The sequence below is a fragment of the Amphiprion ocellaris genome, chromosome 22, assembly GCF_022539595.1.
Source record: "Amphiprion ocellaris isolate individual 3 ecotype Okinawa chromosome 22, ASM2253959v1, whole genome shotgun sequence".
NCBI classification, from domain to species: Eukaryota; Metazoa; Chordata; class Actinopteri; family Pomacentridae; genus Amphiprion; species Amphiprion ocellaris.
Genome location: NC_072787.1, coordinates 4,362,784 through 4,384,681, shown reverse-complemented (window position 1 = coordinate 4,384,681; position 21,898 = coordinate 4,362,784). Strand labels below are relative to the sequence as shown.

The following is a 21,898-nucleotide window of genomic DNA, read 5'->3' as shown; positions in this document are numbered from 1 at the left end:
CACAAAAATGTCTAACAAGGTTCTGCTGTTAGAAGCTTTATGTCACACGGTCTCCTGACTCGCAGAATGAACAGTATCAAAACCTTTCGATCACCCCTTATACACTGACTACCGTACGTAATGAACAGAACCCAACTCTAATCCAGTGTAGCTCCAACTAAACAGATGAGAGCAAAATGACTCATATGAAGCCATTTGTGCATTTGTATGTAGAATACAAGCAATTAAAACATGACGAAGGGTTGGCAGAAGAAACATACAAATCATCCATCTATAAAACACATGTAATTCCCACGTCATACAAAAATACATCACGTTTGCATGCATTTTATTATATGCATTCACACACATCACATACAAAAGGTACCTCACCTTATCGTGTTATCGCTACATCAACCAAGCGAAGCAGAAGAGAAAAAAAACACACATACAGTTAGCTTATCACATTTCTCTCTGTTTCAGCCCAGTGGTTGGACAGCTGTTAGTCTGCGTTCACATCGTTGGCCACCACATTGCCATGTTACAGTTCAGTGGCCAATTTGAGCTCATTTGCTATTTGTAGCACGGATGGTATTTCACTGTTGGTGGGTACAAATGTCAGTGAGCACCGTTTTAGTGATCTGCAGGTACAAAGAGGTTAATCTGGGTAAAACAGACAATATTTGGTTTACATTTATACATGAATTATCTATTCTGCTCCATCACTATGATTCTTTATGTGATGCATAATTAAAAAATATCTCTTTAAAGATTTATAAGCCTCAGGTGGGTTTTATCCTCCGTTACACTCCTGCGTGTGGACAACATACAACATACGTTTGATGTTTTTTAAAATTATTTTAATCTAAACCCACGTGTCATCCTTGTCTGCTTTTAGTTTTGACTGATCGAATGAGGGGAAACCAAACACTGTCCCTGTTTTTCCTTCTCTTCCACTGAATCTAATACTACGGCATTTTGCAGCCTTTGATCTGACATCGGAGGTGTACTCTGCAAAAGGTCCCTTTGATCAAATTAAAACGCCCCACTTAATCTATGTCAGTGTAACTTTGTGTCTGGCAGAATGGCTCTGCTTGCCTTCGGAATGCAAAACAGCGACTGAATGAAAGAGGCACCGACCATTTGTACCCCCATTTTGAAAATGTCTCGTCCACTTAACTGTGAACACTGTGAATCTTAATCAAAAACAACAAACAACCGCAAAATCAACAGAGTTTACAGCATTTTTTACCTGCTGGCTTTTGTTCACTCCTTTTTGTAAAAGATATCTCTATGCCTAAGGCCCTGAGAGAATTCAAATTTCAATTGGTACTGTTTTCCAAATTATAAAAATTCAGCATACATAACATCAATTTGTTTGGAAGTAACATCTAAATATATAGAAATAAAAATAGAGGAGCATGCATTTCTTTTGGCTGATGTTTTGACATTTCCACAATTAATCACACTGATGTAAAATGTTATTAGCCAGCAGTCATTTGTTTAAAATTAAATAATGTACATTTACGGTGCTAATGACTAATAAAAAAAATAATCGCATACACTAATACGTTAATCATAGTAGCTTCTTTGTATTTGGAATCGACTCCTTCCTATCGTGTTTTCTTATTGTTTTGGAAAAAAAAACATCATGAATTTAACATCCAGTTCACACTGTGGCATCTTTAAGCATAATTTTAAAAGGTGTGTGACTCACTCTATAGTGTTGCTGTCCAGACCCCCTGTGACATTTAGGCCGTAGTGGCGCTGCATGGCAGCGATAGCAGACTGCATGACTCGGGCAGAACGCAGCACTGACATTCTGGGGTCTGCAGGAGGGAGGTAGCCATACCTCTGGAGCCATGCCTGCAAACAAGCAAACAGAGAGGAAAAGGTTACACATCATCGAGAAGTCCACAAAATAATGCCAATGCAAGGAGTTCAAAGACAAGCATGACTGTGGTATAGTTGTTACAGGAACAGATAAACATTTTCAAAAGTATGTCAATTGATTTTCTTGAAAGGAGTCATTACCATAAATAGATTAATATGAATCCTGGAAACAGTTAGCTTAGCTTAGCATAAAACTGGAAGTAAGGAGAAACAACTAGCGTGGCTCCGTTCAAAGTTAAAGTCACTCTCCCATTAATTAGATGCCTAAAAACTCATCTCTGAGTATCAAAGTCACATATTTTGAAGGGCTCGTTTTTTTGTTTTTCTTCTTAAAATAAAATATTCCCTTCAAGCTTTATAATGGCGTACATGTAACTCCACACTGTGTACAGTTTCTAGTTTGCTCATGGTGCGTCTTCTAGCATACAAACAACACCATATGGATATGTTTCAAAGATTAAAAGCTTGATTTTACCTGATGTGGTTCAAATATATGTGCTTTCCAACAGCTTAAAGCTCATTAACTAAAAGTCTATCCTTTGGCAAAGCACTTCTTCCACCTGGCAAAGCAGAGCAGCGCTGGGTCACCAGTATTACAGTGTAAGTTCCCATGTTAGCTGTGAATTCATAGTACTGCATTTCCATGTGAGAAGCATTTTTAACAATATATTCGGCAGAATCTCCCTGAATACATTAAGCCAAAAAACATTCCCTGTTCTACACGACCTACAACAACATTTAAATGTCATCAAGATACGGCTTTGAATGAAAGCTACAGAGACCAAAGACCAGCCAATAACATATCCAAAGATGCTTCGGAAAAGACATTTGTAAAAGGGCATAAGCAGAAAAAGAGAAATCTCTATACCGGTTATAGTGCAGAATGTCATCTGTTATCATGTCATTTGGCTTGTCAGGGAAAAGCTTTGGTGTAATAGAGCTTTCCGTGTCTCTATAAAATCCAGCCAGAGGGAATCACTGCTCAGATCTTTGGACCAGGCAGGAGAAGGGGGAATCGGCTGGGTTTTCCCACAGAAGAGGCTTTAGGGATTTGGATAGTCTCAGCCTCTTTGTATTCTCTCAGTTTTCATCATAAAAATGGTAAACAGAATCGCTGCACATCCTAACACAATGCCAACCAACCAATAAAAACACAACTAAACTGTTTTGCTTGAAGTGCAGAGAAAATGAAACAACACAACGCTGGCCTAGAATCTCAAAGACCCAATGAACTGTCAGGCTGCAAATTTGCCTCAGACCTTTTTTATTCCTCATTCAGCAGCACTATGCTGTGAAACCTGAGCGCTATTCTCGTACACAATGTTGTTGAGCTGCTTCAGTCATCACGGAGGCCTGCTGCTCAGGATAGTATACCCACTGAGAATGTAATTCACTAAACAGGGAGGGAAGCACGGTGTGAGACCAAGCGAAGAGAACGCAATAGAAGGCAAACCATTACTCAACAATGGAACAAATGTGAGCCTATAGCTTTGGATACAGTGAGTGAGCCTCATGTCACACTCTAAGCAGCAACAATAAGTTCTGCAGAAAATCATACTTTAAAACTTAGCTGACTAGAATAAAAAAATCCTCTGAAATTTTTAAAAAAAATATTAATAGTCAACAAACAGAAATGCAAAATATGCAAACACAACAATATTGCCTTGGGGTAATGACTGGTGCTTTTAGATCCATTTTTAGTGAGCATGATGGCTCTACAGAAAGAATGAAGAGCCTCATCATTGTACTTTGAAGTTGAAATTGCAGCAAATAATTAGTCTATCTTAGCGTAAGACTGAGATGATGAGGAAACAGTTGGTTTGTCTCCTGCTACCAGCATTTCTAAAGCTGACTAATTAGTACGTTACATCTTGTTCGTTTAATCTGTAAAACAAAAACAGGCAGTTTTTCTTTTCAGACTGAGCCAGGCTAGCTGAGCCTGCTTCCTATCTTTATGCTAAGCTAAGCTAAGCTATAGCTGCTAGCTATAACCTTGCCATGTATGATATCAATCTTTTCATTTGCACTCTGTACAACACAGTGAATACACTCATTTCCCAAAATATCAAACTATTTTAGAATATAAACACTACTTTTAGATTCACTTAAACAGATAAATTATTATGATTTTCTGCGACTGCTAAAGTGTCCTGAAAAGCAAAATACAGAAATGTTAAACTTGTAAAATAACAGAGCGAATATTAATCTGTGCACAGCAGGTCAACTGAATATGCAATAATTTGTACATTGGCATCATACAACTAAACATTAATTCATACAGTATTTACCTGGTTTTAATTGGAGCAAATCAACAACTGATTATTCATCCAATACAACTAAATACATTCAAATGGAGTTTCAGAACTTTGTCTACATTTACCCTACACTGTTCCTGGAAAGAAAATTATTTATAAACTAAATTAAGAGCCCATATAATAAAGTGTTATTAATGCATTTCCATATTACATTAAAGAAAATGAATCGAGTAGTGAAGGTCTTGACTGATATGCTGCCCAGCCTCACAAGTGTATAATAGGAAAAAATGGACTGACATTTAAGTCTCCTTGTACCATTAAGGTCTAAACTCTACAGTATCTAAGCCTGATTATGTCTTTGCAGATTATCTGTGTTGTGATTGGCACACTGAAAAACCCACACATGTACATTTTCACATTCTGCAGACATGACTTACACCCATCAGTGGCAGATGTTAAAATGATACACACACAACATGATTCACATTTTGTACACCTGAGGTCCTCCCTGCATGTTGTTCTCTCTTACACCTTTCCCTCCTTTATTTCTTTCTTGCTTGTTTCTTTCTCTGCTGGGTGTTCTGCTCTTTTTCATGCATTTCCCGCTGCCTCTCTGCTTCCATCCACGCACTCTACCCCTCCTCCCCAGCGCTGAGTGAGTGGGTGATAACATTACAATGTGTGTCAGGTTTTTACACTGTGAAAAACCTCTGGGGAGAGAGGTTCATGGGTGAGATTGTCATTCAGCTGCTCGGCCACTGAAGCTACACCTCCGTAATGTGACACACGCGTGTGCGCAAGCCTGGACAAAGACGCAGACACACACACGGATAAAACACTTGCAAACAAGCCGTGCTGACAAACACACACTCTAAAGCCCGGCGACGCTTTCAGAGAGCTCAGGCATGAAATGACACATGACAGTCCACAGTGGAGAAATCGTGAGACAACACTGCAGCAGACAAACAAGCACATCAACAAATCTTTCTCCAAAACAGATAGTATGTTGTGGCAAGATGCAGGAACATGGTGTGAGGAAGACACAACGTAGGAGGTAAAATTCCCAATATATAATTAGAAGTTTTGAATGATTTAAATTTTAAATGCACAAATGGCTGACTGAAGCTCCATAGCTTTATGTTGAGTTCCTGGTCATTCTGCTGTTAAAATACAGCTGTAAATACCAGAAGGCAAAGCTAAAAGGGCATGTTTTAGCCTCGGGAGAATGGATGTGCCTTAACACATGCTGTTATTACAGATAGTCAAATCCACGTTTTAATCCTCCACATCATTTTTCAGCTTTCCAAATCTTCCGTTTCATGATTGTAAATTTGGTTTAACCTGAAGCAACATTAAACATTATATATTCACACTGTTAGATCTTCTCTTTCTGCAAGGCTTCGTGTTCCCTTTTCCAAGATCTTCTGTTATGTCACTCTCTTTTCTTTCTAATTTCTACTTTCCTTTTTCTTGTCCTGTAATCATCTCTGTCCCTCCCTCTCATCTCCTCTCTGACATTGGAGGCTTTATATTAAAACCGAACTTCAGCTGCGTCCTTTAACCGCTGCCATGTCTCACTGGTGAATTCTTTGGTGCTTTTAGGGTGAAATAGGGAGAAAAAAAAGACATAGATGAAAAAGTTTGTAGTTCAGACGTGGCACTGCATATCTGAAGAAAAACACTTTTTTCCCCTTTGCAGTCTGAAAAGACTACTGTACAACTTGATTTTGCCAGCAGAGAAATATTTTAATTCAATTCGAGCTTCACTACATTTGATGCATTTTAATAAAATTTGGACCATTTTTTCTGGAGATAAAAGAGGCTGTGTAGGCCTTTTTTTCTCCAGAGGAAAATGTGTACTTCAGATATTAAGATGTTCTAAAACATAAAGAAAGTATTTGTAAGTAACATTATGAAGGTTGTGCATCCGTGGCTCCAGACAATGCAGCCATTATCAGATACAGGGATGTATCAGAGAAAGAACGCTGAGACTGTTGTCATGTCTGTCACTCAGATATTGACAGGATATTGGATGGTGTCTGCATGAGCGTGCAGGAGGTGAGGAGTTGCTCGGCATCCTATATGAGAATGAGATAGCGAGACGGAGGCAGGATGTGGAGGGTGTAGCTGTCATGCTGGTTCTTTATATACAGCACCGCGGGGAAACAGCAAGACAGCACAAAGGATGAATACAGCAGAAAGAGGGCAGCCAGTGATTTCAATGAAACTTTTCTACACTGACAGCAAACGCAGTCAGCCGAGTCATTCTGGTCACCATGTGTCTTCCACTGCAGCGTTTCACAGAAAAGTCGAAATGTGGCTATTGATACTGAAATTTGTTCATGCATGGATGAATATAGAATTGCAGATAAATGTCACACACTGCAGCTTCTTGGCCATGCATGATTACATACTTAAGAAGAGTACTCCAGCTCTTTAGTACAACACAAGCTCCAAAAATGATCCTACATTTCCCATAATGCCACAGATATTATCTTTCTGTTGCACCTTTTCACTTCATTGAAACTCTACACCTTCAATGTGTGCAGATTTACGGCAAATCATTTAGGCATTTATTAGCCAAATTGTAATTACACCGTAACTATTCAGAGTTTCTGCATCATTCTGACTGAAGATATTTCAAATATCTTCAGATGTATACATCTTAATTCGCATTTTTACAAGTTATGCAGATTTTTTTTGTCATATTATTCCTCCATTTCAAAGGGCAGGATGGCTTTGTAAACAGGTAAAAGTTAGAATCAACAACAAATAAAGCATTTAATTTCCGAGGAGCACCGTGCCAAATTCAACAGACACAAAAACCTCGAGTCACAAGAGACCGTTCTAAATATTCTATGGACTGACTATGCTGTGCAAACAAACTACATTAAATAAACTCTCATAAACCTCACAAGAAGAACATAAGCTATGACTAATTAAATATATTAAATATGTCTTTCTGTAAACTAGTAACATTAAAAGGTTTACATTTTTGCAGAAACAATAAATAGCTATGAAGGCAAGGCAAAGGAGAGAAAATCTGTGGTTTCAACATTTTAGTGCTTTTCAGATGTGAACACACAGAGAGAGATTCAGGCTTGCGTTCCAATCAAAAAGCCAAAGCTGCAAATGGGTGAGCATAGATGGTGCAGTTCGTTATGCCTACTCTGAATTGTTGTGCATTCTCATTGGATATTTTCAGGCACGGCATTAGAACAGAATTGGCAGAAGCAAAGCCAACTGCTGTGGTGGACGAAATCGTTAGAAAACAACATGAAATTAAAAAGCTAATCGGAAAGTCCTTATAGGCGAACACAAGCTTTGCTCATTAAACAACTTGAGGATGAAATATATAGCTTTTTGCAATTTTCTGTCTCCAGACACACTTGAGGGCGTATGACGAAGTCTGGATGGGCTCAGGACACTAATCTCCCACGGACTGCCATATGCAGCTAGTGTGTTTGAAAAGCAAGCCTCCTCCACCTCCATCCACCACTTGTGATGTAACTGCAGATATCTGCCATATCATTTCACCTTGAAAAAACTCTAAATCACAGTGTCTCCATTTGCATTTTCACAGAATTCCAGTTTAAAATATCTAGAACGTGATTCTGACCAGTTCAAACTGAATTTAGGATATCTCAAAAGGACAATGTGAACATCTTGTAATGAGAGGAACTAAAGACACCTTGAACTAGAATTATGACAAGTCAGAAGTAAACTATAGGTATCTGAAACTAGAATTACAATTAGTCAAAAATTATATGCATATATCTGCAATTCACATAGTAGGCTTGCTGTTTTAAGCATCAGTGTTGCCATCAGGGATCTCATACTTGTCAAAGATCCTCCCTTTTAAACAGAAAAGTAACTTTGACTAAGTTGTTATCGTTGCAGCTTCAAAATCTGCTGTACATACAATCATGGAAACAATGATTATACCACTCCTGTCATCAAAAACAATGGTTTTGCAATCAAGTACTAACTCCTGTAACTAAAACAGACAGAAAAGAAAACATGGAAAGCCTAAAAGCACTGTTTTTGGCAGTACAATGCCATAGCTATTGGTGGAAGAACTTAAATGATTTTGGTTATTATCAGCAAAAGCCTAGAGAATGCCTAGATATCAGCTCTTAAATTAAACTTGGATGAGCTAGTTTTGTTTTTATCAATATATTTGTCCAAACAAATGTACCTTTAGTTGTACCAGACATCAAAATGAACAAAATAAACAACAAAACAATCATGGTTTAATAATTTTTTCCATGACTGTACGTAACCTTGAGCAACCATTTGCATTCAGACAAATATTCTATATGTCGGCAATACAGCTGAACTCCCTTAAAGGATTTTCCCAAAACCATCGCTGTGCACCTGCTTGCATTTTTCCTCAGTCCATGGTCAAACAAAAGTTGCCACAGTTGCACTTCCAGACTCAAAATCCACACACTCCAATATGAGAATCAAACAGACGCACAAGCTCAAGGCTCAAATACATTAATACTGCATACACTTCCAAAGATTAAATCCAAGTCTTTGATCTTTCATTCTATCATCATGCCAAAGTTGATAGATTATGTCTTGACTTCTACATTATTAGTATTCTATGGCTTCTTGGGGAAAGAGGGTTAAAAAAAAGAAGAAGCAGAAGCAATAGTAAAGATTATTGCATTTCCCATGATGCAGAATACAGTCAGAAACTATAGCAAACTATGGATAATGTTAAATTCATTCATTTTAACACCTCACCATTTCCATGATGGTGACCCAACTTCCTATAATATCACAGAAAAAAGAGCAAATCCTAGAGATGTGTTTTGCTGAATCAGTGTTCAGCTCTTTGCTTTTTTATACCTTTCACTCTCCTGTCTTATATCTTTCTGTTTTCTTTCTCTATCCTTGCTCTCTGCTGCCCACTTCTCCTTCTCATTGATTCACTCTTTCGTTTGGTGATGTATGGGTCCCGGCGTTCTGCCGATGTAAGGATTCCTGAGAGCAGGAGGCTCCAGCTCGACAGCCTCCTTTATTCAATAAGACAGAAAATCCTCCCCGTCCTCTCGCTGCAAATGGACAACAAGAGAGCTTGTAAGCATAGATGGTGCTGTTCAATTTGGACTCCTTGTTGGTGTAATAACAGTGACAGAGAATGGTAACCATACTGAGGTAGTACAGCCATGAGTCCAAGCTGAGCTCAGGAAAACATCCGCAGGCGTTTAAGTGTCGTTTTGATAGATCATAATAGAATGAGAAAACACGGGGCTTCCAAACTGCATCAACCGTTAATGAAGACATGTTAAGAGCGAGTTCACGTCTGTATTTCAGTTCTCTGGATCAAATAGGTACATTTCAGTTTTTCTCCATTTAAGGTTTGCAAACCAAACCACAAGCTGTACATAGTAAGTCACAGTGGATGAAGGGGAGCTGTAGAAAGCAAAGCTGAGGAGGAAAAACAAAGAAATATTTACACACAGGCATTAAAGGGATAGTTCTATGTTCTGATGACGTCATCACTGTCTGATGAGCGTGAAGCTTCAGCCAGGAGTTGTTTAGTTTAGTTTAGCAGTAGGCTGTAATGAAATCACAATTATTGTGGCCCAAAGAGTTTGTGATAACAGAAGCATTGCAATAGTTCTTGAAAAATGGCACAAAATAATTGTTGACAGTCAGATGCTTCTAGTCTTAAGCCAAACTAGCATTAGATTCATATACCTTGATGGTGCACAGGCGTGAATGGTGATAATCGTCTCATCTTAATCTAAGCAAAAGAAAGAATGAGAATATTTCCCAAAATATAAACTTCTCTTGTAAGACTCTAGTTATAGGCAGACAACATAAGAGCCTGGCAAACTACTTTTTCAACATACTTCATGCGTTGTGTTTGTGTTGCATTCTCATCACAAACCAACCGAAAATAATCTTGAAGTGTCACTTTGGTTCATTTACGCCTTCACAGCAACTCTAACTCTCACCAGGCTTCAAATGATTCAAACCAGCCAAGCGTTAATATGTCAAAGAACAAGCACAGGTCCCTCACATCTGTGCGATCTAACAATAACGTTGTTAGAACTACTGAGCACTTCCTGAAAGCAGAAAGCAGTGAGTGCTGTAACGAGGTTAAACTTCTCCAGAAATCAAGGCACTCATGAAGTGGAAAGATAAGGAGTCCACCAGCAATGCCCTGATGAAGGCTAAAATCTCTGAAATGCATCAGTGCCTATTTCTGGGTTCTCCACACTTGATTTCACTTCACTTTGAAGTAGATTTTCCTCATGCTTGAAATGCAAGAAGAACCTGGCCTCACCTAACCCCCCTCCACACTTCTCTATGCAGAGTCCATTTCTTTTTCACCTTTGTCACATTATGGAAAAAAGTACAGCTTGTGGTTTTAAATCTTGGTCCTACAGCTACCTTTAAAGGACATTTCAGTGCTTTTAATACACCCTTATCTAGAGAAAAATACACTTTTCCATTTCTCTAAGCCTCTTATCCAGCTGCTTAAGACCTTTCAGGTAGAGAATGGTCGCAAACAGAGTGACTAAAACCAGAGTCAGCATTAGCAAAGGCATCTCAGGTAAACTCATGCAAAGTAGCAGGTGAATGACCCAGCAGGAGAGAGGGCAGAGAACTGGAATGACTCAGAGGCCTTGTCCTCAACCAGATGCCTCAAACAAGCTGTGAACTGAGGTGAACCTGCAGCATTCATGTCCCCAGACCACCCCTCAACCAGCCTGCTACCTGACGAGCAGAAGACGGGCCAATTAGCCGATAGGTGCCATCAAAAGGCCGACTTGTTGGCGAGAGTCTATTATTGATGAGACGTGGCTTAGGAAGCACGGTCGGCATGGCAACGCGCCGACGACATGCGGCGACTGCTGATGTTGACGTTTGTGACGGACCAGCTGATAGGAGCTCGGTCCCCTCAGGTTACAGGGACAGCATGCGGTTTGTGCTGCAGATCACGTGTGCATTAATTGTTGATGGCGAGTTGTGGACATGAGAGTTGAGCTTTACTCAGGAGGTGGGGGCACACGTTTGACATTAAAGTCACTTCAAAGTGGTCGAAAATTTTATGAGGAGCCGCCACAAAAAGACATCAGGGAAGAAGATCAGGTGACCATACCTGTAATATATTGATGTCAAACTTTTCCTTAGTTACAAACCTGAAGTCTTTTTCTGGGTCTCATGAAAAAATTCAAACCTGTGATACACATGATAACACTGGAGTAGCCTGTTCTCAAATCTCTGAAACATGCTGGTGATGAGGTTTGGAACAGACCTTCAATGATTACAGAGTGGATTTTTTTTACAAACCTAAGCTACTCAGAGAAGGTATACAGGCAGACTGAAACTAAGCAGATCAGCTGTACCTCATATTTTAATTTGGCAGTATTTATTACTCAGGCTGTGTACACAAAGTGATGCTTCATGTTTATATGAGTTTAAATGTACGTACTGTATCTACACATGCAGAAACAACATTAGTACCTTCTTCCGTCTCAAAACACAAGGATGTTACTTTTGTAATTAGAGTACAAATACCTTGAAAATCAAATATGTTTTTACTTATGTGGTATAACACTGCTACTTTAAATTACAGCTGCAATGATTAATTGATTAGTTGCCAACTGCTAAATTAACTGCCAATGTGTTTAAGTAATTTCAGAAGAAAAAAAGTCTTATTTTCCAATTCCAGTTCCTTAAATATGAATATTTTTTGGTTTCGTTCATCCTCTAACATAGTAAACTGAATATCTTTGGGTTGACATATGAGGATGTCATATTTGGCTTTTGGTAACACACTGATTGACACTTTTCACCATTTTTTGGCATTTTATACAGTGAACAACTAGCCGATAAATCGAGAAAATTACTGGCATTAATAAGCAATGACAATAGTTATCAGTCCTACTTTGAATTTTATTGCCACTTGATATGGTGGTCAAATGTACCATTTCAAAAACATTAACAGAAAAACACAGTTGATAGTGTGCCACTCTGTGTGTCAGCAGGACAGAAATACAGCCTGTAGGCTACAAAATGCCAACACTTTTTTTCCCCTATAGGCCAGGACTTGTCAATTGAGGACACAGACACTTAAAGCCCTTCTAGTTTTTATTCTGCTCATCTAATCAGTGAGTGATTTACATCCAGGGATGCTGACAGAATACAATTAGCTCCCTGCCAGGATGGAAAATCAGCAGTGGAAGACCTTGCCCCAAGTCATTTTCATACCACAAATAACAGGTCTGCCAATTATTCCAAACTTTAAAAAGCAGAAAGGAGTAGTCACTTATTAGAAAGATTCCAGCTGCGACATCCATGTGGCCATGTTTCGAAGTAGTACTGATCAGCACATTTGGCTACTGGATGCATTTGTAAATTTTCAGCCAAGCAGAGATGTTAGAATGAAACATCTAGTAAGTGTGCCAGCAGCTCTGCATTAATCTTTCTGAGTGTAAAGCAATGCATGGCAGGTGAAGACGGTAAGAAGTCAATCTATCAGTGCAGTGAAAGAGCAGCTGAGGGTGACTATAGCTCTCAGCACAGGTGACTGGTGGGAACATGATCCCAGGCTCCTAGGAAGGCCTGCCGCCTCTGACCGCCCTTAATTATTCATCGGTTACACGCTGAACCACTGGTGAGTGTGCCAGGGTCGTCAAGGCAACCACAGCCTTTCCTGCCCACACCAATAACCACAAACCCACACACATGCACACGTAATACAAACTGCTGTATTTGAATTCATGCTGGTGAAATTTAAATTAGAAAAAGAGCCAACATGACTTTTAATGATACCAAAACTCTCATCTGCACCTCATGACCCCGATGCAATGTGATTACTGCAGAGGCAGAACAGGGCACTGCTACATTTACACACACACAAGCTTGCTTTATGCATGCAATGTCCACCATCTCAGTGGCCCCATTAGGATGAAATGCCACAAAAATGTCACCCAAAAATGTCACAGTCTGATCATACATACTGATCAGAACACTGGCTTCTCAATGGATAATCTTTCTGGGAGATTTGTCAAAGGATTTTAATGACTTCAAGATGATGAAAAATGATAGCAAGAAATGTCTAGATTATGGGATCTGACATCAGCTGCAGTGTGATATCAAATCCTAATAGACAAAAATGCCCATAAGGCTGCTTGATATTCAGGTTTCAACTTATGTTAATTATGGGATGAAGCGCAGAGTAATCACTTATTCAAACATGCTGGAATGTGATTATATTACTGTGCGCTGAAACAGATTGCAACAGTTGTCATGACTCACGAAACTGTGCAGTGGAGAAGCAGACACACACACTCACGTCCCTGAGAGCTTGTCAAAAGCTTAATTGACAGCTTTACACGTGACGCCCCACCAGCATCATCTAATGTTGCAGTTGTCAGTCACATTAAAGATTTAACAGCTCAGTAAGCTGTGACCAAAGATACGTCTTTGAAAGAGCGAAGCTGTCTGTTGACACGCAGAGAGAAAGATTTAGAACAATACATTACAATAACAAGTGGCTGCTGTGGAGTGTCAGGTGTGTGTGCGTCTGTGATTATGAATCATTTAGGTCTATGCAGGTGTTGTTGTATTTCTGCAGGATTGGGTGAACAGACTGACACAGACACCCTGGTGCCTCAGAAATCTGCTCCCTTACCAAAGCCAAATGACGTCAAGAATGCTAGGCTTGTGTGCGCGTTTGTGCGCTTGCAATCCATATGATTGCTCAGTGAGAAACGAGGGCGAATCGCACCAATACAAATACACTCATAAATACGCCTGCATGCACTCAGACACCAGAGGTAAGCTCATACATACAAAGTGTACTGTATGTAGGAGGCGAATATGGCTGCAGGGGAACAACAGCAACGATTTCATATCGACTGTGTTAAAGGCAAGTGTGTAAACTGTTAAGGAAATAAAGAAATAACTGACTATGTTTTCATGCAAATAAAAGCCCAATCACTGTCACTGATTGATGGAGCACAAAGCCAATTACTGCAGCTGCTTTTACATTTGGTGCTCTGGAAAAAGCGTCTGCTACAAAGGAAGAGATGCATTTTCAATTTGAGGCTATTTTGGACAATTGCGGGGAGTAGTTAAGTAGTTAGAATCGATGCTGATAACCACCATGGCTCAGGGAAGTAAAGAAACATTCAAACTTCATTAGCAGAAATTTCAAGGAAAAACACGCCAAAGTACCAAAGTACACTGTTTGGCTGCCAAACAATTTCTGGGAAATGCAGCGCTAAAAAAAACCCATGCCACTGAGCCCTTATCACCAAAAATAGCAAGTAGGAGGTTATAACAGAGTTTTTTGTTGTATGCAGTTATATTCAAGCCCAAATTAAAGTCTCTCCTTTGGTCCAGTGACCTGCAGGACTGTGGCTTTCTGAAGCAAAGCTGAAGCCATTGAAGGCACAAACACACACATGCAAGTGGCTACAAATGAACACATACACAAACATTGGAAAGCAAGAAGAAAAGTCCATAGAAGTGAGAGGAATGACAACACATACAAAATAGACACACACTCATCCACACACATTCCCACCAGTTGCTTTCCATTATTCAGATGCCACTCAGGGGCTGAGCATGCCAACTGGTAACAAGAGCTGAGACGGGGATGAAGCTTTGCCATTCCTCACATAGTGACAAGAGCACTAAGTAGTTTGCACTGGACAGCACTGAGCTTGGCATCAGCACAGTGCTGAAAACAGCGACACTAGTTACTCTTGTGTGGCATAAATGAAAATGTGAGGATTTGGAAAACTACATATGAAATATTTAATAGTCAATTCAAAATTATACATGGGTTAATATATGATTGAGGGACTTTTGAAGTCCATGGCGTATATATTGCATACATTTTTATTAAAAGTAAAAATGCTTCTTACATTCATTATGATCATGTCTTTACAAATTCCATAATCATTTATTATGGAAACGGGCACTTATTAATAAAAAATGACTGGATATCTCTAAAATGACAACTAAATAACCGTCCAAATTCATAACAACCACCTTCTAATTAGCTAAAAAATAATAAAATGAACTTATTCAAAAATTGTTTTGATTGTGTTCTTTTTAATAAGTTGAGATAATCATGACAGATATTTCTTCTTTGGCAATACATCAAATTTTATATGGAAAATAACACATTAAATCTGTGTCCGAGAAATCACTTTCAACTAAGTTTCCCATTACAAAAACACCTCTCAAGGAAGTGTGTTAATTCCAGATCACATGACCTGCTCCACGTGATGTCATTTCCTCCTGAAGAAAAGACTGGCCAGACTCCAAGACTTTCTGACTTATTTAATATAAAGTAGTGTGTGAGTCAAGTGTGGATTTATGGCATGTCAACAGGTTTACTACAATATCTTTAGAAATAACTTTCAATTTCACTCAATTCTATATATAGTATGTTATAAGAATCTTTCTCTAAAAATGCCATGTGGTGGTTATAGGCGGCCATGTTGATTTTAGGCCTGAAAATGGCAAAAATGTCAACCATGATACCTGTCAACTATGTTACAAAAAGTCCTGCAATTATATAATGACCTTTATCCTGCTCTTTACACAAGCAAAATAAGTTTCTTTGTTTCTGGCAATTATTTGCTTGATGCCAAGGGATAATTCCTAACTGTTGGAGTAACACATTTGTTTAACTGTCCAAAGCTAGATCAGAACCTTGGTACTACTCTAATGTCTGTCCATTAAAAATGAAGCTAGAACCAAGAGACAATTAGCTTAGCTCAGCATACAAAAACCCTACGAGTTCTAAAGCTCTTTCCAATGAACACATTACATCTCATTTGTTTAATTCATTCCCAACTGCAAAACTGACAGTTTCATTGTGCCCAGATGAGAAATGGTTCCACCAAACGATTCCAGTTCAGTTTGCGTTTGGCTCACCTAAACAAGATATGTGTTAATTAGAAACTTTTAATAATGCCTGTAAATGCATATCAGAGCTATGGACGGATCAATGCCATCTAGTTTCCAGTCTTCTTGTTGTTGTTGTGGGCTGTAGATTCAGATGCGAGTGGCACCGGTCTTATCATCTAATTCTCTACAATAAATAGACAAATGATGGCAAATATGTGTTATTATTTTAGCAAAATATTTGAATACAATCATATGATGATACAGTTCCCAAAGCAATTTGATCTGATTTGATTTCACATGATCGTTTTGGAAATAAGAGAGTAATACAGTCACATTTATGAATCCAATTAACATGTTTCTATCCCTACATTTAATGTCACATAGATTTGAGCATCTAGAAATTTAGTAATAATAAGTCTCCTGTGTCTGTTTCACACATATAACAAAAAGTCAAAAATTTACTACTGTTTCTTTTTTTGGATGATGACCAACGTCCAATTTGTTTTCACCAAAGTTCAGTCTGTCCACCACATTTCTTGGAAATCTGCTGCTAGTTTTTGAGTTACCTCACTGACACACAGAAAAACAGAGGGAGCAGATAAAATCCTTGGTGGATTTAATAATTAGAGCCAACAGTCAGTCAGCAGAGTCTTAACCAAACCACCTTCTCTTAATTCATTCATCCATCTGAGACAGGATGTGTTAACAGATGGGAGTACAACTTTGCGCTCTTTATTGTATGGCAGATTATCTCTGACTAAGCAACTTCACTTTGTCTCTGGTGAGCATAGTGGCATGATTCAAACACTTAATGTGACTCAGAGCGCAGCACTGCACCTGATGCCTCTCTGTGAAATACTCAGTGCAACCAAGGCAGCGCGATGCTCATGAGGCCGTGGAGCGTCTATTGTTGTTGTTGTGTACCTAGAGAAAGCGACTGCAGTGCGAAGAAAAATGAATCAAAATATCTCAAATCCCGACAGAATGAAGAGAATACAGACCACACAGTACAGAAATAGCCGAGTGGTACAATGAGGATTTTACGTAACGCGACGATTTTTAGATGGAAACAAAAGCATTCGAGATGAATAAATTTAGCTCCAACGCAAAAGCAGCACAGCGGCAACAGTTTCAGATGCATTTGTCCTTAAAAACAGCTAAATATGATGTCGCACTTTGAAATCATTTAAAGCAAATGCCTGTGTATTTGTGGCACTGAATGAGTTATGTAATATGAAGTGAAATTTCACTGTAGGACAGTGTCAAACCAGGACAGGAAAAAGAGATTAAACCTCCATTATCTCTTTTAATTACTCCGAGTTATATGAAAGCTAATGATAAAAATAACTCAAGATAGCTCGACTGCTCTCACAGCCCACCTACAGCATGAGGCCTTGCAGAGAAAGCACTGAAAAATGACTTCATGGCTGTCACACAAAATCATTAGCTTTTTTCCCCATAAAATCAGTATGAACTGAAACAGAAAATAAAACTCATGAGGACATAAATAAAATTAACTCGTGGCTGTGCTATTGTTAATGACTGTCTAATTTGCAGAGAAAATTACTTCTTCGAGGGAAGAAAATCGGATAAACAAAAGCTGAAGAGCTTTCAGAAATATTTCTGCAGTAAGCACAGACTGGCAGATCTATAGGGTTGAAGTGAGGTGTAACATGTTAGCATTAATTACTTCTTTATCACACAGTGACAGGCGGCTTTTTCTGTAAAGCCAAAGAAAAGAAAAAGAGAAAACGATGGGAGAACAGTGGCTTTAAAGTTAGTTCAGCCATGAAGTCAAATCCAGACAGACGGCATTAAAGCCGCCATCCGAAAGGGTACGGTTTTCTAGAAGGCCGCAGTCTGACCAGCAATTACAGGGGAGGTTCTGTCTGACCTCCCACCTCAAACCACACCTATTATTTAGAAGAAATACTCATCTCTGGCTTCATTATTACCCTCTGTGACCTGTGGTGTAGGTGTGATGACAAACACTTACATACACACAGTCATAACAAGTGCAGAAAGTGGCACCAGTGAAACCAGTTCAGGTTTTCAAAGACAGAAACTGTTTATAAGTCTGCAGACACACAGAGGGACGTCAGTCATTGCTGTTTAAACTGCAGCCTGTTGGACTATAGTGAGAGAAACGCAAGGATAATGCACGTCATTCCTCAAAAGTGTTGTATTCAATCATGCCTTTTCTTTTTTTTTTTACTTTGTCAATCAATTCCAAATATTGGGAAGTTCATCTTTGGCAGGTATTACTGAAATGAGGGAGGGCAGGGTCACTTTGCCAATGACATTAAAGGAGACAGACACATTTCACTTCCTGTACTCTAGCCTAAATACTCCTCTTTCTAGAATAAGGTGATGGTCAAAGTCAGAAGTACAATTTTATGCTATAATTGTTGTTTCTTATATTAGTTTGTTATTGGGGAGCACAGTCGCTTGTCCTTATATGTTGAATATGTTGGTAAGATCATTTAGGAACAAGATCTTAACCCTTTGATGCACAACGTGGGTCAGGAGATACCCATTTTCTATTGAATTTGGGTAACTTTTGACCCATGTTGTGCATCAAAGGGTTAATCTATTTCTATCTTTTATTTTTTCTTCAGTTTCTCTCTGGACCCCCTTGTGTGATGTCGTCCTGTTAACCAGCTTTTAATTAGCTATCCATTCATTTTTTTTTTATATGTTCTACCTGTCAAAGCACTTTGTGAATGTTCTTCTTAAAGGGGCTATACAGGTAGTTATTATTATTATTATTAAGATAAGACTCAAGTTAATTAATTGTGAAAGCTATTCTTTTGCCTAATATTGCTCGGAAAAACAAAATTTTAGAAAAATGTAAAAGTAAAGTACTGAAAATAACATAAGTAAACTAAAATAAGACTGTAATAGAAAAGTTAAAGGTAATGCTGACAGTGATACTGAGGTAATATCACACATGCGATATGACTATTGCACGTGAAAAATGAAAAATTCCACATTGCATTGACAGATGAGGGTTAAATCCTCGAAGTTTGCATGAGGGCACTTCACCAGTTGTTGATAAAAGAGGTTTAAATGCTATTAACAGGCTCTCCACAGCCTCGAGACTCTCCTCTCACCTCAAGACAATAAGAACAGTTAAATTAGCGGCCGTAAAGATCTCCTGTTACAGTGAAAAGCCCTCTTCTCGCTGACGAAAGAATGTCGACATGCGGAGGCTTTGAAATCCTGCACACAAGCTGTCATGTCAGGAAGCTGGAAACACAGACTCCAATGATGTGAAACTGCTGTAACCACGACTATGCAACGCTACTTTCTATAGGCAGGATAATGTGCTGACAAGTGTGAGCTCAGCAGTATCTCTACACAACATGCACAGCAGGAGGCTGCCAACAACATACATGCACAACATCTCATCTTGCACTCTTGCATTTATTTTGCTTTCTTTTCATGAAAATACAGCATCAAAGCAGATGTCTCTTGTCTCTCACTGTACGCGTGTAACTGCAAACACATACAAAAGTCAAAATATCTTTAACTGTAAGTCATTTGCAACTGACTTACTATGGTGGTGAGATTTCTAAAGAGCAAGTCAGAGTGCCAAGGCCATGTTCACAATACAGTGACACAAAGAAATAAGAGATGCAAAGGCAAGGGAAGGATATTAACATTCAAGTGGAGGCAGACTATGTGGGAGACGGGAACACTCTAAAGTATGACAGTAATGTTAACACTAATATTACGCTCTTAATTACATCGCGGTTTGTGTCTTGCAGCAGAGAATGAGATTAAATGGAATTGAACAGCGTGCGTTTTGACAGCAGACAGGCACAGAGGAAATAAACTGCTGGTCATACAGGGACGACAGCGGAGTAACTCAATCCAGAGCTGTGAACGAAACTCTTTACATCTTTCCTCCTCCTGTCATGTGGGCATTTTAACTGCATAACCTGTAGCATCTGGACCAAATCTGCTGCCTTTCCGCCTCTCCTAATGGAACAGCGTGGCATAAGCTCGCAAATCATGCGGACGTGGGGCTTGAATGACTGTCGGTGCACATGCCAGGACGGTCCTATGTGGTGTCTCTATGTGCATGTGGGTGTGCAGCCGAGCGTGAGAGACAGCAAACGGTGTAACACGTCTCTCTGGAAACAAGAAGCGGGATGTAAGAAGCAGACAGATGTGCCCTTGATGAAACCCCAAATTCAGGGATGGAAGTTTGTTCTGCAGAATGGTGAAAGAAAGAAGTTTATTTCCGTAAAGACTTTTAGCCAATCCATTAAGCTGGGAGATCAGATCAGAATAAAAGCCCCCTTTGTAAAGAAGCCCTCCTCTCATCCAGCTGCCCACATTGTTGCTTGTGACCCCATAAGATCTCTTTCTTTGGAGTTAAGCCCTGGAGCATGTGCTGATTTAGTTACTATGACAAGTGATGGTATCTGAATGCTCCATAGTGGATGTTATCATGCTACGTATTCCACTTATTTATTTATTAAATCACTGAATATTCACCTCACTGACTTCTTTGACATTTTTTGTTGAAGTTAGCTTAAATCACAAGAGTGTGCTGTGTTTAGAAAAGGCTGGACAAAACTGGGGATTTTTCTCCTGTCTTTCTTGGGATTATTGTTATTGAATGACAACACAAAAGAAACTCATTTTGTTTCATCCAAACTGAAATGTTTCCCACTTTGAGCACAGACTGGAAGACAAATACAGTTTTTGTACAACAACAGTGACTACATTTCCCCTCAGTGTGTCCATTTGAAAGAATCAAAAAGTGGAGAAAGGACCGTGGCTGAACTACAACCCAGCTGGACATCTCACAAAGACCCTGTTGTTGTTGTTGAAACATCAACACAGTGGGAACATGAGCGACATCGTGCCTCTAATACTTCATTCTGTAGGATTTTTACACACAGAAACTGCAGTTTAACACGAGGGGAAGCTCTGCTGAGAGGCTGTCATGTCAACAAACATCGCTCGTGTTTCTTACCTCCACGCTGAACGGCTGCTCCTCTCCGTTCACGGCACATAAAATCCACAGCAACAACTGCAAGCATAACGTCCCCATACAGCAGCTATTAAGACATCTCCTACTGCGGAGCGCCAATAAAACCATAGTGAAGCCCGCTGCTGTAGCTTACTGTCTGTGCTCGGCTTTATTTACAGTCGCTAAAACACACGGACACCGGGGATAAATCCTAGACGTTTAGTAGCAACATCGCTGCTGTCTCGGTGTCTCTCTTGCGGAGCCGTTAGCGGAGCAGAGAAATGGGAGAAGGAGCGGACGGAGTCGCTGGCGCCGCCGCTTTCAGGAGGAGGTTATCCCCGGGGAAACAATCGCTGTTAGCGCCTGTCAGCTGCCTCCCGGTCCCGCAGTCCCCGGGTCAGTCCTCCGGTACACCGGCCGTTGTTCCAAGCGGACGCGTCCACCCCGTTTTCTGCTGCGCGCGGCATAGCTGCCCGTTTTCAATCGTGTTTCCCACCGAGTGCGCATGTGCGCGCTGGCACGAGCGCCCCCATCCCACTCCTCATCCAAAGCGTGCTATAAAAACAGAGCCGCTGCCAGCAGAGCCGCACATGCTGCTCAGGAGCTTAGCGGTCATTGACTCAGACCATACTAGTATACTTATTTTATATGTAAATAAACACTTTAATAGTATATCCACATTGGGGGCACACTTTATGACATGAAACAACCACTGACACTCTACCACAACACAGACAAACTCTGCTAATACCCTGGAACATAAGCAGAATGTGGCTAAAGCTAATTGTATACCTATCTGTTCATGTACATGGTGTTTTGATTATTTTATTTGTGTCCATTGGTGTTTTTTATATTAATTCATTTTGTAAATCTCTTACGCTTTCTGTTG

General features: G+C 39.6%; 1 protein-coding gene across 2 annotated transcripts in view; it reads right to left on the bottom strand.

Annotated features, from left to right (window-relative positions):
- The window catches only part of LOC111587077 (matrix metalloproteinase-16-like), an 85,330-nt gene extending 63,818 nt beyond the window's left edge, over window positions 1-21,512 (bottom strand). Inside the window, exons 1-3 of one of the 2 annotated variants that reach the window (XM_023296891.3) lie at window positions 21,013-21,512; window positions 1,697-1,845; window positions 373-387 (exon numbers count right to left, since the gene is read on the bottom strand). In XM_023296891.3, the coding sequence (XP_023152659.1) occupies window positions 373-387; window positions 1,697-1,845; window positions 21,013-21,138 (290 nt within the window). In that variant the 5' untranslated portion in view covers window positions 21,139-21,512. The remainder of the gene's footprint in view (window positions 1-372; window positions 388-1,696; window positions 1,846-21,012) is intronic. The other variant, XM_023296892.2, reaches the window with a different exon arrangement.
- Between the last annotated feature and the right edge of the window lie 386 nt (window positions 21,513-21,898).